Here is a 17,392-nt window from a genome sequence, read left to right as displayed (position 1 = left end):
TGAGTCTCCATGGTGTAATGATTCATGATGTGGCCTACGATCATTGTATATAAATCCCTCTTGGTGCTCAATGAAATGTTCATTATGTTATTGGAAGATGTTAATCTGTTGTCTAGGCATCTTCGCATAATCACAGTATATTGTTTTTCTTTTTGGAACACAAGATGGTCTTACCTTATTTCTGTGCATAATGCCAAGGGATTTACACATTGCCACAATCAATTAATTGATTTAGCCTTTATATCTACCTTAGTTATTTTTGTGCATTTTGCCCTTATAAGGGCACCCAACACTGGCTGGTGAGTTGCTCTTCTCATGGATAGGGAGTTGACATTTTCTTAAAGTAACTCATCACTAAGGATGGCATCTGGGTAAGAGCTGAGGCATTATATACACTGAAATTACCTACACTGAAGAATGCCTAGCATAACCTGTAGGATATGGCCACGTTTGAAAACAATGTGCATGCCAAGGATTTTGAAAAGGTTTAATTTTTCTATTGAAAAAACTCCAGCAGCAGAACTATTAGGGTAAGTCAAGATGGATACCAGTAAAGAGGTCATCAATGAGTGCCAGTGCCAGCTTAAAATTCTACTTGTAAGAGTGATGAAGCTCATTCAAGGGGATAGTAATCAGAAAGATACTGAAAATGAAATAACAAAGGTAAAGATCAACACGGATACTGGGATAAGACTGGCAAATCTCATGGCAGCAAAACAACACTCATGTTTACTCCCTCTCTACTTCAAATAAACCAAGTGCCACCTCCAGCACTTCATTATAACCCAGTTAACAAATCAGTCTACATTGTACATTTTGGGATCCGATAGTAATCAGGTAGTAGTTGGTAGGCAGCCAACGACCAGGGAGGTATATTACCAGTATTACCCGCCTTGATATCGGGAGGGTTAGTAACGGCTGCATAATGAACCAGCACTTTAGTGCTTGTCAAGATGTACTCCTCTGACCCAAGTAGCAGTCTTTTCTGCCTCACCTACAAGTGGACTACTAACACTCTGTCCACAAACATGCTCTCTCTCCTTGTCACATATAACACACGACAACACTTAACTCACACAGCTCATTTTTCGTAACCCTATATTTTCCTGTGGTAAGTGCTGTGTGCTTGCCCTATCTTTTGGCAAAATGGTAGGAGCAATAGACAGAAGCAGTAGGTAGGAGGATTAGAAATCATTAAGCAGAAGTAGTAGGTAGGAACATTAGAGAGGAGCATTAAGTAGATGCAGTCACTAGGAATTTTAGGTAGGAGCCTCTGCAAACACTGCACTAGACTTAGCCTCCACCAGTGGCCTGTTAGGGATGAGGCAATAAAGGCTAAGAAGTGGCACTGGAGTTTACTAGTTATGGAGACACTATTGCCATGGTTACCCCTTTGAGGGAATTCCAGGACAGATAGACTGACAAATCAAAAACATTAGCTTCTTGGAAGAGAACTTCTTCACCTAACAAGAAGTAAAGAGCATGTAAAAGATTCAGGATAAATTAATCAAAGACATGACACAGCAAGAATTGATTAAAAATGCATCAGAGCAATGTACACAAAGTTCCCATGTCTAGTAACTCCAGCCCATTCCCTGAGCCCCTAGCCTGATGATCCCCAGTCTGAGTTTCAATGACCCTCCAAGCTCATTCACATCAGCTCGTAATGGATGAAAGGCCTACCTCTCCTAAAACATCAACCTCGCAGCAGAAAAATTACACTCTCGTTTACTCACTCTCAACTTCAAATAAGCCAAGTGCCACCCCAGCACTTCATTGTAATCATATTATCACTTAGTTTACACTGTACATTTTGGGATTAGATACAATAGTAAGTATGGTAAACAATCAATGTTTAAATATTTCCTTTATACAGTTAAAATTTCACTCACATAAACCAGACCTAATACTGGTAAGGTTTCTAGTGATTTCCACTTAGTCAACCACTGAAACCAGAACCTAACATAGGTTTGAGTTAATTTATTCAATCTTCTTTACCTCATCCTGCATTTTCCCTGAACTTCAAAGCCAGCTCCTTTTTTTTTTTTTTGAGTTTTGAATTCTGACATTAAAAAAAAAAGAATCACAGAATATCAATTTCATCCTTTATTTACAGACCCTCACTATCTTAATTTCTCCCTCCCTCCCTCCCCTGGAGCCTTTCCTACTTCAGCAAACATCAAATCTCTAAGTGTTTTGTAATATGTACAAAAACCAGACAAACATCCAATACAAATTCAAACTCAGTTTATATTGATTGCTTCATATGACCTAGTTCAATCCAAATGACAGAATTCTTCCAATGCATTCTTTCCACTACAAGTCTTTCACCTCGTAAATGTTAGGGCCCCAATACCCAACAATTTCCTTCACTTTATCCTTCCAACTCCTTGATCTCCCCTTTTCCTTGCCCTATCTACTTCTCACACATAGATATTCTTTGTCATATCTACTTCTGACACATAGATACTCTTGGTCATTCTCTTTTTACACATCCTTATCATACATGTGAACAAATTCAGCACACGTTGGTCCTCTCAATCAAAATATTCTCACTACCATATCTATAAGCTTAAAATTTATATAATTTTTCACCTTACAGTAAAACTTCAAGGACTGGGTTTCAAAATTTAATATTCAAGATTTCAACATTAAAAAGCTTTAAAATGATTTCAAATGCTGCTTACGATGTAAATCACTCAGCAAAGACATTATGGATTCTAAACTAACCTAATATGACAAATCTGAGTAAGTTCTAGTTTAGCCTTCAGTAATAAATACAAGTGCAAATAAGGTAGGCAATAGTGATCAGAAAAAATATGGGGTAAAAGTGAAACATTTCTAGAAATATAAAAACCAAAACCTCACCTAACTTTCTTGGATCATCTGAGGATTCTAGATTTGATTACGATGCATTTGTTTTCTACCTAACTTATCCAACTGTAACCTAACCTACCTTAGTACAGAAAAACAATCCGGAGAGATTGGAGACAATCTTCAGGTGATCCACTTCCCCTAGCAATCTAAATTTACCTCATTTTTGATGTTATATGAAGAATATGTGAATGCTAGAGTGTCTTCGCTTACTGTGTTTGTTGTGTTCACTGATAACGTTGACTTCCTCACCCTGTATGAGGCCAACTGGGTAGCAGAAAGATGTAACAAAGTCTTTGATATATTTCAATTATAATAAGGAAAATTTGGGTGAAACTTGGCCACTATGTAATCTTAAGTGAGGTCTTTAAAGGTTCTGCTGATTTGTAATGGTTTCAATTCCTTCAGTCCCACATTTTCTGTAACCACTGTTGCAGCTACTACAGAATAATATATTCCCAGTGTGATGATATAATGATTCAAAGCACACTCTCTTTGTCTAAATCACTTCAAGTGATGAGTCTTTCAAATCCATAATTCATTTCTGGGGGCTCCTAAACTGAAACTTTACCAGCAAGTCTAATGATAGCAAATTGGCAATTTCATGCTACAAAACACTGGTTTTATGCCAAATTCATATGAATTATACCTTTCAGTGACACATTAAACACACAGAGACCTCTGAAATACCACTGGATGCTCTATATACATAAAAGAACAAACACCTGCACCCAGACTGAGGGACCTCAGCGAAAAGGTCCCCACCCACCTTCACTACAAACCACCGACAAACAGAATTAACTCTAAGTACATCAATCCCCACACATGCTTCTCCATAGCATTCAGCCATACAGTCTTACAAAGATTACGGCGGAGAACACAGTCTCCACTTACGGGTTGATTCCTCGACAGACGGGGGGTTAAATTTTGTAATTCTTTCGACTACTCGCCCACACACCATAGAGAGAGCCTACACCCTACCCGAAAATAGCGGATGTCTGTTTACATGATACCCTCCCGTCACTTGGCCTTAATACAAGAAGAACCAATAAGAACAAAGGATTTAGCTCTGAGGTTTTAATCCCGCTTTTCTATTGGAAGACTGACAACGACCTCACCTTTTTATTTCTAAGAAGAGCGATTTTGTAGGAGATAATCTAGAAAGTAAATCTAGCATATCAAAACAATATTATATTAATCATGAAATATGCGGTTATGAATAACTCCGTATTGAATACTTAAAGAATAACTACACATTGCAATTTTGCTAAAAGAATAATAGGTTTACCATCTAGTATCTCAGTGTTGTATACATACCTTAACTAAGTATACAACAAGAATATACTATAAATATATAATTCTTGATTATCAATATTTTTCTAAATGACAAGATTCGACAAGCATATGATTTTGTTTTGTCACAAGGAATACTTAACAGGTTTTGGTTTGACTCCTGAACCACGTTGACGTTTAGGTGTAAACAACTCGGTGGCGACATCAGCTGTACTGAAAGCTAACAGCTGTGGTATATATTACCTTCAATTTCCACGTTATTCTAGGTATTACCCAAATCAAGACATTGAAACTTGTGACATCTTAAACGAATTTAGTAAGAGCCATTTTATCACTAAACCACATTGTATAGTTTTCAAGTAACTGCCTACAAGTTATAGTTTATATGGAAAGGGAATAGGACATAGCACTGGCATAAATTGACCTTGCCAGTCTTGCTGGTCTTCTGTTTTGCAGTGATGATGCATTTCATGTTTTGTTACATTGATAGACGTATATCCTCTGTTCCAATCTGATATGAGCTTTTTGTAAGTACAACAAAACAATCTTTATCCCACACACGCACTATTCTCTCATACTTACGTTGGTGCTAGTATCATATACCCAAAGAGACAAAACTAATACATTCCAGTTTAGCCCAAAGCCACCACCCTTTCACAACGACAAACTCATTACTACTACCACCTCCACTCTACCATCGCCACCCCTCCACTTTTCCATTACTGTCACCGATCTATTATTATATCATTCCCACTACCCCACGTTCTTTCTGCTGTCACCACTCTTCTTATCATGTTTTTAGATGGGTAAGATTTCAGAATGCAGTTAAAATTTTCGAGATGAAATTATACAAAATTGTTACCCTTGGATTCCTCTTAATGTGGTAAAGTTGATATAGTTGGGAGTTTAAGTTTAGCACCAGTAATTCCATCAGTTTCATTTCCTTGTAAAGTGTGCAGGGCTTTGAAATTGTGGGAAAGTGTGGGATGACAAACATTAAAACGTAAAAATTAAAAGCGAACTCTTGTGGCTTTCGTTCAATTCCAACAAGTGGGAAATGAGCATGTGGTTTACCTGTGGCATCCCCATGCCATTTTGAATGTCCTCACATGTAGCACGAGGACAATAGAAAAGTGACCCTCCTGCAGACAGCTGACAAAATACATTCACTTGGAGTTTGGATTCTTGGAGCCACAGTCAGTTCATATGTTGGTCTACAAACTGAACAGTCTTTATCAAACAAGTTCTTAAATTTCTGTATGCTGCACCTTAGCAGTAACACCTTTCGTGTAATAATCACATCATCAGGGGAGACATGAGAGAAATATGTCAGTTGATATACATCAAAGAGACGAAGCTAGGATGCCATTTGTTTTTTTTAAATGTTTTTTCAGTGCTAACTCAAACATTTTTGTTGATAACTCATAATCTTACCCATTTCAGTTTGGTTTAAGAATCCAAGATGCGTCAGTTGAAGGGTAAAGTGAAAGAAACTGCCAAGGAGAAGAAGGAGCGAAAGAAGGAATTTATTGAAAATAAGGAGAAGGCATTTACAATAGCCCTCCCAGTGTTGGGAGGACTGTTTCTTATCGTTGTCCTTTTGGTATACTTCAAGACTAGGCCCAAGGAGATAGAGCTGTAAGAGTTTTTTTCATGAGTTTGTTGTACTTTGGAAGTTTTACAGTATGTTACATCTTATGTCAAAGTTCCTTAAAACTGTTTTTCTCATTTTGAAGATTTAGAATGGTTTTTACTTTTATTAATGCACTGATTTACCTTGTTTACCTGAAGTATTATGAGAGCACAAATTAGATTATGGTCTTTAGTGGAAAAGAATACTAGTAGAACGAAAATAGGAATTTTCTTTGATTAACGTTTGTTTATGAAGGATTGAAACTAAGATATTCATGGTACTTGAAATAATCTTTTTTCTACTGGTAGGCTTTTTACTGTGATAGAAATATTTAGGTGCCTTTATATATGATCCACAAACTAAAAACAATTATTTTGATAAAATTCCCAGGAAAATACAGTGTAATAGATATTTATAAATGTAGGATTGTTACTTCAGTATTATCCCAGTCGAATAGGTGAATTCTATCCAATTATTACCCATTGTTTTATAAATGGGTTCTAAATTTTGATTGTCACCTTAAAGCATATCACTATGCATTATCACATCACTGTTAGGAAGAATTTTTACCTGTCACTTTGTAATTACATGGTTAAGCTTCGGAGGGTAGCAAGGTTGTGTGCCTTAAACTTTACCATAATATGAGATGGCCATATGCCTTTTTTTTTTCTAGGGTCCCTTAAGTTACAATCACAACTGGGACAGAATGGAAGCCATTTAAACCATGCATATTAAGTTGATACTATAGTAAATTGTAATAGCCCATTTCTGATTTTGTACCTTTATGCAGCTATGTTCAAGTGAACCTAGTTTTTGAATAATTTATCCATTTTTTGTCAAACCGCTAATTACAAGTGAAACATCTTTGAAGTTTGATAGATATTTAGATTGTTAAAAGGAGACATTTGCTTTTAAAATGTATTCATATTTTAGCATTTTTAGGATGCTTGATATATATTTGCCATTCAGTTCAACAGTAGGGGAAAAGAAAAAATCTTTTTTGCATTAAAAGTTTGCATAGAATTTGGATGCTGTGCATGAAAAACAGTTACAAAAATAGAAATAATGAGTACTTATGAGCAAATCATTTCACTTTAGACTTTGGATTATCCTTACAATCATTTATATAGATACCTGTGATGTTGCATTTGATTATATTTAGGCACAAGGGGTATGTCAAAGATCCTGCATTTCTAATCACTCTTATAATCATTACATGTGAACTAAAACCTAAATAGATAATTTTGCTCTCATTGCAAATTTTCTTTTAAAAATACCTTAACATGGTAATGGTCCATTTGTTTTGCAGGTCTCCCTTTTGGCCTTTTTATGTTTAGTAACCTTAAATTAATGTTCTTGTGCAATTTTTTTTATTTCTAAGTTTATGAATGGTGTAGGCTTATAATGGAAATAACATTTCATATGTCTTATTGCTAGCATTGAGGGTGCTTAATTACTATCTCAGGTTAAGGATGAACCACTTCTCTTCTTTTAGTTTTATGCTTGGTGTAAGGAAGTTGATATGACTCTGGCTTACACAGAAATCTTTTTTCCTTATTATTTTGATTGGTCCTTGATACCCATTGTTTGTAGACAGTATAAGCTTTTGATTTTAAAGTTTGGTGTTTGTTATTGTTTAAAATCTTTTAAAGACATAAGAACCCAATATGTATTTATTATGCATCGAGAATGTGCAGTGCATCAGAAATTATGTAGCAATTTTCTCATTGGCATGACTGAAAAGGCTGCAGATCATTATTGTGTATCACTGTTAGAAAATAGAAATCACTTGAAATCTAATTCATGATATGTTTCCTATTATTGTATGATTTTTTCAGAGCTAGTGGTATTATTTTTTCATATATAACATCAAAAGAGCTAAAGAAGAACTGACAGTTGTACCTTCCTTATTTCAATTTTGAATCATAGAGTAGTACCATAGACATGCCTGCTGAGGAAATAACCTACTATATGTGAAGGTTATCTGGTTGAATTATAGTGCAAAGTTATTTATATGTTATATCTGAATACCAATATTTCATATTATTTAATAATTTCATGATGATTGTATGTTCTCATCAGGTGTAGCCATCCATAATTATATTTTCTCAATGAAATGGCATTTTTTCACCCCTTTATGAATACCAAGTTATGAAATTCTCACCCTTCTCATCCAGCTTCAGGTAATCACATCATTTATCAGTCACTGTGCTTCACAAAATAATCAGTTTAACACAGCCCAAAAAAGTTCCTCAGTTCCTCATGTTGCCTCATGTTATGATGATATCTTTGATGTTTAAGTTTCATCTTGTCCTGGATTAGCCCACTTACCTTTTTCCTGATAATTTCCAATCATAACACTCTTTTTGGTATCTTCTTTTATGTTTCTTCATCATGTGCCTGTACTACCTCAACTTTCCCCTTTCAAAAAATGAGGTATAGGTTCAAATTTCCTTTCCATGTTTCATGTTCCACAACTAGATGTGGAACTCATATCAGTTTGAGGATCTTCATATCAGCTACTTGGAACATGCTTCATATTGGAGTTTTAGGACTATTATTCATATCTATGTTTCATATGTCGCAAAACCATTATAAATTTTGCATTTTTTGAGAGGTTGTGTCCTACATAAATGGGTAAAGAGGTACGGGATCTCTGCTAAAGGTAGTAATTCTATTGTTCAGTTCAAACTGGGTTGTATTCTCATTAAAGTTGTAATCTTGGTATCTAAAGCTGCTGTATTGCTTCATGCCATGATTGTTAACTACAAGATTACACTGAGCAGGGTTTCCCAAGAGGGTCACGGCCTTGAATTAACCTCTTAAATTTCACTCCATGTAGCAACTTTTATCCTGAGTTCTTTTAATTAGTCTGTTGCAAAAGTTATATCATCTTTGCAAGCAAGTGTTGTCCATTCATATTTTGAATTTATCCATATAGAATTCAAACATGAGTGGTGGTAGTTCAATTTACTGTTTGATTCATGTTTGAATTGTAAACAAGTCCTAATTCTCCCCTATGTGGTTCCACAATGCAGTCACACTTATCTTATTTGCCTTTTATTGCTGAACTAGATTTTTCGAATGGAAGAGGATAGTCTACATTCTCCTGTGTTCCCAAAGCTTTTGTGTAGCTAATCTGTCAAATGCCTTCTGAGAAATCTAGAAATGCAATTCCTTCATCACTCCAGTCTAAAACCATATGATCATTCTTCCAATTTTCTTTCTTAACTTTCTTTTTAGTATGTTCTGGAACACCTTGCTTTCATATGCCATCAAAGATACCCATGTCTAGTTCTGGCATAACTTATTATATTTTGGATTTGCAACACATGAGAATTAGGGTACACTACAGACTTATGGTGTGAATGCTTCATAACTGTGACAAATTTTTAAAAAGATAATTTTCACCTTTGCATCATTGATTTATGAAATAATAATACCTTTTAATAATAGAATATTTCAGGCTATTTTAAGGTGAGTTTGTACTCATCTTACATATTTTAATGATGTCTGGGCAAAATACAATTCAGCTCATATACCACTGACTGGCACAATATTTTTATATTCCTCTTGCTGTTGGTGGGTGCATAAACTAAAAGTTTTTGATCCAATTTACACTTTTACATCAGTTATCTTGGTTTTACCTTCCATTTCATGTTTTTCCACCATTTCCCATGTGAGCAAGGTAGCACCAATGATATGAAGAAACAGCATTTATTTGCTAACATCCACACTGTAGGTACATGTATAAAGAAACCAAAGCTACCATATCCACAGCCAATTCATGGTTTTCCCCATTACTTCATATGCCCTGGTTTAACCCATTGCCAATACAGCATTCTCTGTATACTAGATTGCTCCAATCTGTTCTTCCCTGTTCAGGCCTAGATAATTCAAAGAGTCTCACTCCAACCTTCCATATCATCACCTGTCTCCTCCTCTTTGTTCCCTCCACTTGGTGATACATGTATTCCTTTAAGTCAGTCTCTGTATGGCAAAACCTCTTCCACAATGTCATTTCTTTTTAGATCAACCCTTCTTAAAGCATTCAGTATCTTCAGGCATTTAATTGTCACCACATCCACCCTCTTTTGTATTTTTTCATTTAGGGCCCATGACTTTCATCCATATTGCACCATCTGAAGCACTATATCATCAAACATACCAATCTTTGATGTTACTGCACTTGGCCTGCACGAGTTCACACCACGCATGAAAACTCATCTTTGGCAAGGTTGTATCACTGGCAGTATAGTTTCATAGAAGAACTTCTTACTCTAAATGAGTCCACATATCTGCTGCTGGAAGTAATGAAGTGTTGGACCGTAGAAAACTTTGGAAAGAGGACCTCGGTAACACCAGGACAACTTCTTGGAAAGAGTTCTAGTGGTATATATAAATGAATAAATAAACAGATACCCATATTATAAACTCTGTTGACATATAACCCATGTTTCACCAAAATATATGACAGACTTACAAAACTTATCACTAAAATAACTCTTCGATCTCATCAACCTAAGTAAAATGAATAATTCCACAGACACATTACCCAACATTTCTCAAACAAAAATTCTATGACTTGCCAACAACACTTCCTAAACAATAAATTCACGCGATTTCTGACTCAAATTACGAAAGTCTATAAGCCTATCAAACAGCATTTTAGTAATGTTAATTCTATGGGAAATACCAACCACTTTTTCATGAATCGGAAACACTCTAGGTTCCACCAACCCACAATTCAATTACAACTTTTGCCAACGATCATACATTCACCCTTTAGTTTTCTGGGTCTTAAAGTATCTTATATTCAGCCAAATGTCGTATCGCTATCGTACTGAGTTTGTTATAATTATATTGTAAAATATGTAAGTAAAACAACTACAAGTATCACCGAAGAAGAGAGCATTATTACACAAACGTCACCTTGTTCAAGATCTTCGTTGGTCATATTAAAGTATTTTCTGCTTATCACCAATTTGTTTGTCAAAACTGGTGGAGTCAGCTTTATCCCTGATCACATATCCTTCCATATCCAGTTTGATCTCTCACTTCTCCTTTTTACCTTCACTACTGACACCTATATTCTCTGGTCACTCTCCTTATTCTCTCCATATGTCCCAACCATTTCAGCACACCCTTTTCAGTTCTCCTAACCATACCCTTCTTGGTATCAAACTTCTTTCTTACCCTTTCATTACTTATTCGATCAAACCATTTCACATCACATTCTGTCCTCAAACATACCCCATAACAAAATCATTTAACAAATCTCTGACTAATGGTCAGGTGCCATCTGACCGGTGAGAGTAAGTGAGTTTGGGAAGGAGACTTGTGTGAGGAAGTACCAGGAGAGACTGAGTACAGAATGGAAAAAGATGAGAAGAAAGGACGTTAGAGGAGTGGGGGAGGAATGGGATGTATTTAGGGAAGCAGTGATGGCTTGCGCAAAAGATGCTTGTGGCATGAGAAGCGTGGGAGGTGGGCAGATTAGAAAGGGTAGTGAGTGGTGGGATGAAGAAGTAAGAGTATTAGTGTAAGAGAAGAGAGAGGCATTTGGACGATTTTTGCAGGGAAATAATGCAAATGAGTGGGAGATGTATAAAAGAAAGAGGCAGGAGGTCAAGAGAAAGGTACAAGAGGGGAAAAAGAGGGCAAATGAGCGTTGGGGCGAGAGAGTATCATTAAATTTTAAGGAGAATAAAAAAATGTTTTGGAAGGAGGTTAGTAAAGTGCGTAAGACAAGGGAACAAATGGGATCTTCAGTGAAGGGGGCTAATGGGGAGGTGATAATAAGCAGTGGTGATGTTAGAAGGCGATGGAGTGAGTATTTTGAAGGTTTGTTGAATGTGTTTGATGATAGATATAGGGTGTTTTGGTCGAGGTGGTGTGCAAAGTGAGAGGGTTAGGGAAAATGATTTGGTAAACAGAGAAGAGGTAGTAAAAGCTCTGCCGAAGATGAAAGCCGGCAAGGCAGCGGGTTTCGATGGTATTGCAGAGGAATTTATCAAAAAAAGGGGGTGACTGTATTGTTGAGTGGTTGGTAAGGTTATTTAATGTATGTATGACTCATGGTGAGGTGCCTGAGGGTTGGCGGAATGCTTGCATAGTGCCATTGTACAAAGGCAAAGGGGATAAAAGTGAGTGCACAAATTTCAGAGGTATAAGTTTGTTGAGTATTCCTGGGAAATTATATGGGAGAGTATTGATTGAGAGGGTGAAGACATGTACAGAGCATCAGATTGGGGAAGAGCAGTGTGGTTTCAGAAGTGGTAGAGGATGTGTGGATCAGGTGTTTGCTTTGAAGAATGTATGTGAGAAATACTTAGAAAAGCAAATGGATTTGTATGTAGCATGTATGGATCTGGAGAAGGCATATGAGAGTTGATAGAGATGATCTGTGGAAGGTATTAAGAATATATGGTTTGGGGGCAAGTTGTTAGAAGCAGTGAAAAGTTTTTATCGAGGATGTAAGGCATGTGTACGTGCAGGAAGAGAGGAAAGTGATTGGTTCTCAGTGAATGTAGGTTTGCGGCAGGGGTGCGTGATGTCTCCATGGTTGTTTAATTTGTTTATGGATGGGGTTGTTAGGGAGGTGAATGCAAGAGTTTTGGAAAGAGGGGCAAGTATGCAGTCTGTATTGGATGAGAGGGCTTGGGAAGTGAGTCAGTTTTTGTTCGCTGATGATACAGCGCTGGTGGCTCATTCGTGTGAGAAACTGCAGAAGCTGGTGACTGAGTTTGGTAAAGTGTGTGGAAGAAGAAAGATGAGAGTAAATGTGAATAAGAGCAAGGTTATTAGGTACAGTAGGGTTGAGGGACAGGTCAAATGGGAGGTAAGTTTGAAAGGAGAAAAACTGGAGGAAGTGAAGTGTTTTAGATACCTGGGAGTGGATTTGGCAGTGGATGGAACCATAGGAGTTGAAGTGAATCATAGGGTGGGGGAGGGGGCGAAAGTTCTGGGAGCGTTGAAGAATGTGTGGAAGTCGAGAACATAATCTCGGAAAGCAAAAATGGGTATGTTTGAAAGAATAGTGGTTCCAACAATGTTATATGGTTGCAAGGCGTGGGCTATGGATAGAGTTGTGTGGGGGAGGATGGATGTGTTGGAAATGAGATATTTTAGGACAATATGTGGTGTGAGGTGGTTTGATCGAGTAAGTAATAATAGGGTAAGAGAGAAGTGTGGTAATAAAAAGAGTGTGGTTGAGAGAGCAGAAGAGGGTGTTTTGAAATGGTTTGGTCACTTGGAGAGAATGAGTGAGGAGAGATTGACCAAGAGGATATATGTGTCAGAGGTGGAGGGGAACGAAGAGAAGTGGGAGACCAGATTGGAGGTGGAAAGATGGAGTGAGAAAGATTTTGGGTGATCGGGGCCTGAACATGCAGGAGGTTGAAAGGCGTGCAAGGAATAGAGTGAATTGGGTAATGTGGTATACCGGGGTCGACGAGCTGTCAATGGATTGAACTAGGGCATGTGAAGCGTCTGGGGTAAACCATGGAAAGTTGTGTGGGGCCTGGATGAGGAAAGGGAGCTGTGGTTTCGGTGCATTATTTTATGACAGCTAGAGACATTGAACGAATGTTGCCTTTGTTGTCTTTTCCTAGCGCTACCTCGCGCACATTTGGGGGAAGGGTGTTGTTATTTCATGTGTATAAACTGTATAAACGACGTCGTTAACGGGGACACTAGACGGCTAATGCGCAGCATCGGGGAGTCGGTGATTGCTTAAAACAGAAAAATGCTGAGCAGAATTACATTTTCTTATGGTGTTAAAATCCACTTTTTTTTCACCAGGCAACCCAGCCATGGGCCAACCAGGTCTCCTGTTGTTTGTATTTTTCATGTAAACTCTTGTTTTTCATTTACAACTCATACACCCTTATACATATCTATATCTAGCTATCTGTCCATCTATCGATCTATGTATATATATAAATATATATATATATATATATATATATATATATATATATATATATATATATATATATATATATATATATATATATATATATATAACGAACCAATACCAACATACAACATTTGCTTCATATATTTCTACACACTTCCGAATATATGACGCAATTGGCTTGGATCCTGTTTTACAGTTAAAGAGAAACGAATTACAACTAAAGGCTATTAGACAAAAATCCTTGGAATCAAAACCCACATTTCAAAATATAAGAAAACTGAATTGACCTACGTTCCAAAAACATAAAGTTTCCGGACTTACAACCCAAGATTCAGAAACAAAAGGGTTTACATACATAAAACCCACGTTTTCAGAGTGACCGTAAATATCTATGCAACTTCAACCTGCGCTCCACAACTTGAAATAACAATGGAACTATCAATCCGCGTTAACTATCACAACCTCTATGGAGATGTAACTCATGTTTTTCTAAAACAGATGACAGACTTACAAAACAATATCATAAAAATAACTCTTCGATTTCACTGACCTAAGTAACACGAATGATAGTTCACAGTTCTACGAACATATTGCCCAACACTTTTAAAACAAAAATTCTATAAACTTGCCAACAACAATTCATAACAGTAAATTCACATGATTGGTGACCTAAAACTTAATGAAAAAGTCTATATAAGCTTAACAAACCATATTTTAGTTATATTAATTCTACGGGGAATATCAACAACCATTTCACGAATCGAAAATAACTCTACGGTAAGACCAACCCGCGTTTCACTTACAAATTGCCAGCTTTCATAAATTTACCCATTAGTTTTTCTAGGTCTTTAGGAATCTCCTCTTCAGCCAAATGTTTTATTACTAATATGTTGAGCTTTGTCATCATTAAATAGCGAAATATGTAAGTAAAACTATTGTAAATATCACCGAAGAAGCGAATATAATCGTGCATCAGCCGTCACCTCGTTCGAGATCTTCGTCGGCCATACAAAGAATTTTCTGCGTATTACTTAACCTTGTTTGTCAGAATTATCAATTAATTAATAATTCACTTATAATAATCATTGCTAATGTCATCACCAGAGACAACCCGGTGGAGGAAGACGTGATGACGACTCCAGTCGCTCTACCTAATAGTTACCAAATATTCACTTTATACGCATACACATATACTATACTGAAATAGCGTCTGATATTGCTCATTTCTTAAAAAAAAAAAAAAGGTTTTTAAAGCCTCTTTTAAGCATTAAAGAAATGGTTTACATTAGCCTAATAAAAGGCAAGTTTAGCTTCTGCTTGGCCTTTTATCGGTCATGGATGGGGATGTTGCACAATGTACTCTACTCATTCAGCCAGCAAGGAAAACGGGAATATATCTCGCAGTCATGTTCCAAAACGGAAAATAAAAGTACAAGGAATTGACCCCCTGCATCCAACATTACATCACCCAGTAAGAAGAAGGAGGCCGTCTTTAACCCAATAATTTCTCAGTATAGAGAGGAAGAAAGAAAAACATGTCGTCAAGACTTATTTCAAGAACTGAACTAACAAACACTGTCACGCAGGTCTCATTTCACGCAATTGCAGATGTCAACAAGAATAGAATAATTATTATTTCAGTCTACATCATCAGGCTCGACACTGTCGTAAGAAAACAGTGACAACAAAAATTGCCCAGAGAGAGAGAGAGAGAGAGAGAGAGAGAGAGAGAGAGAGAGAGAGAGAGAGAGAGAGAGAGAGAGGCATTCACGGATCTTAAAGGTACTGATTATTCTTTTCTGAGAGAGATCAGGGAAGACAAGGTGTTTCTGTTATCTTGAGAATTATTATCATATAAGTTCGTCACATTTAATGAGAACTTATTACGAATGTTCACCTTTCAAGAGGACAGTCGGTGCATATCTTACCACTAAAAAAAAGATAGATAAGGATCGATCTTAGGAGGCACGGATTTTTCTTTTCATGAAAAGTCGACGGGAGTAGAAGCCTTCCCATCCTTCTCCTCCGCCACCTGTATATTATCTTCCTCACAATATTTCTCCGCCCGGATGAAGTGTCCTCAAATCAGTTCTCACTTAGACAGTGAGGATCCTCGGATGAAAAGCATTCAGGTTTGGGCACGAAGGATCTATGGGAAGAAGACAACCTTGCTTGATACACAAAATACCTTTGGGTGGACGTATCGACTGAGGACCCTTGAAAAGAAAAGACACCTGCGTGGGCATCAAGAATCCTTTGGTAGACAAAACTACTATTTGCATATCGAGTCCTTCAGGTAGACAAAGACTCCGTCTAGGTCCTGAGGACTCTTGAGTAGACAAAGACTACGGTTAGCAACTCAGGACCCTCCAGGACACAAAGCTTCCATTTCGACACCAAAGACATTCGGGATGATGAAAGATTCTCCTGGATACACCCCTATGGGTAAAGCCAGCGCTTGAACACCCAGGGATTTTATACGTTGCCTCTGATCACGTACTCGAATAAATGGCACTCCTCGGAGGCACTGATGTCCTAGGAATAGAGAGTTCCCTTCAATGGACACTGAGGATTTTTGGATAACGAAACCCTGATGAGATATTAACTGTCTTGAGGTAGATACAAGTCTCCACTTTGAAGAAATATTGATGTCGTCATTGTCGTGATAAGTGATGACTTAGAGCCTTACAGTCATGTAAATCCCTTCACGTTAATGTACCAGACTGCTGAGACCTCTGTCGCCCCCTTCCCCCTGCTTCTTTTTAATTACGTATCTTCATCTACAGACTTTCATTTCACTGGACGTCTAAATCTTAATCATTCATAAACTAGCCTGTTTCCCTACAAGAGGAAACACTGACTGATGTACTCAATATACTAAAGAATCTAGTGTCCGAAATATCTTCTTTCTCCGCCTGCCCCTGATTCTCACTTGAGTCTTCTCCGCTGTACCTCTCAACCTTTACGCTTGCCTATTTAACTTCTTTCCCCTCTACTGTTTCTCCATCCTACCTGTTTCTCCCCTTGTCCCTTCGCGTCGCACCCCACCCAACTCCCCAGAGCCACCTCACCATAATAATGAGCGGAGGTCGCTTTACCCCTAGACGTTAGCCCTCACATAGCACACTCCACGCTCAGGAAATACTGTGGTACCTTACATACGTTACATTCACTGTGCCTTAAGTGGATTACTTGACCAGTTCGAGTCGTCTATGGGAACGAGATAGTGGCGGGAAGAAGAAATTACAAAAAAGGAAACACAAAACAAGGAAATCCTATTGGAAAGGATTCCAATGAACAGAATAACACAGACGACTAAAGAATAATAATAATGATAATAATAATAATAATAATGATAATAATAATAATAATAATAATGATAAAGAGGAAAAAAATACAAGCTCAGATAGTCAGTGGGTACAATTTTCGACTTGCTCGCCAGACAGGGTAAGAGGGTGATAAACTGAGGACGGAGGAGTGGCACACATTGACTGCGAGGCAATGAAGGAGAGGCTGCTCCTGGCTGCACCAGAGAATTATGAAGGATAGGAATTAAATTCAGAGGTCCAGAGTTGTTGTGTGCGTCTCTAATACGAACAGTGATATGAAAAGGAAGACAAAGTGAGGAAGAAAGCAAGACTGAACATGGCGAGGAGTATATACAGTCACGA

The 17,392-nt window shown here is 37.4% G+C and overlaps 1 protein-coding gene and 1 long non-coding RNA gene across 2 annotated transcripts in view; one reads left to right on the top strand and one right to left on the bottom strand.

Moving 5' to 3' along the window:
- The window catches only part of stck (LIM zinc finger domain containing stck), a 38,278-nt gene extending 34,389 nt beyond the window's left edge, over nucleotides 1-3,889 (bottom strand). Inside the window, exon 1 of the mRNA XM_071690689.1 lies at nucleotides 3,769-3,889. Coding sequence (XP_071546790.1) covers nucleotides 3,769-3,835 — 67 coding nt within the window. The 5' untranslated portion in view covers nucleotides 3,836-3,889. The remainder of the gene's footprint in view (nucleotides 1-3,768) is intronic.
- A 289-nt stretch (nucleotides 3,890-4,178) lies between these two features.
- On the top strand, nucleotides 4,179-7,917 carry LOC139764144 (uncharacterized). Its single transcript, XR_011716320.1, has 2 exons — nucleotides 4,179-4,483; nucleotides 5,611-7,917. It is a non-coding gene; the product is annotated as an uncharacterized lncRNA (long non-coding RNA).
- Nucleotides 7,918-17,392: the final 9,475 nt, after the last annotated feature.

The sequence above is a fragment of the Panulirus ornatus genome, chromosome 48 (assembly GCF_036320965.1).
Source record: "Panulirus ornatus isolate Po-2019 chromosome 48, ASM3632096v1, whole genome shotgun sequence".
Taxonomy (NCBI): domain Eukaryota; kingdom Metazoa; phylum Arthropoda; class Malacostraca; order Decapoda; family Palinuridae; genus Panulirus; species Panulirus ornatus.
Note: the sequence above shows the minus strand (reverse complement) of the source record. Positions and strands in the feature narration are given on the sequence as shown.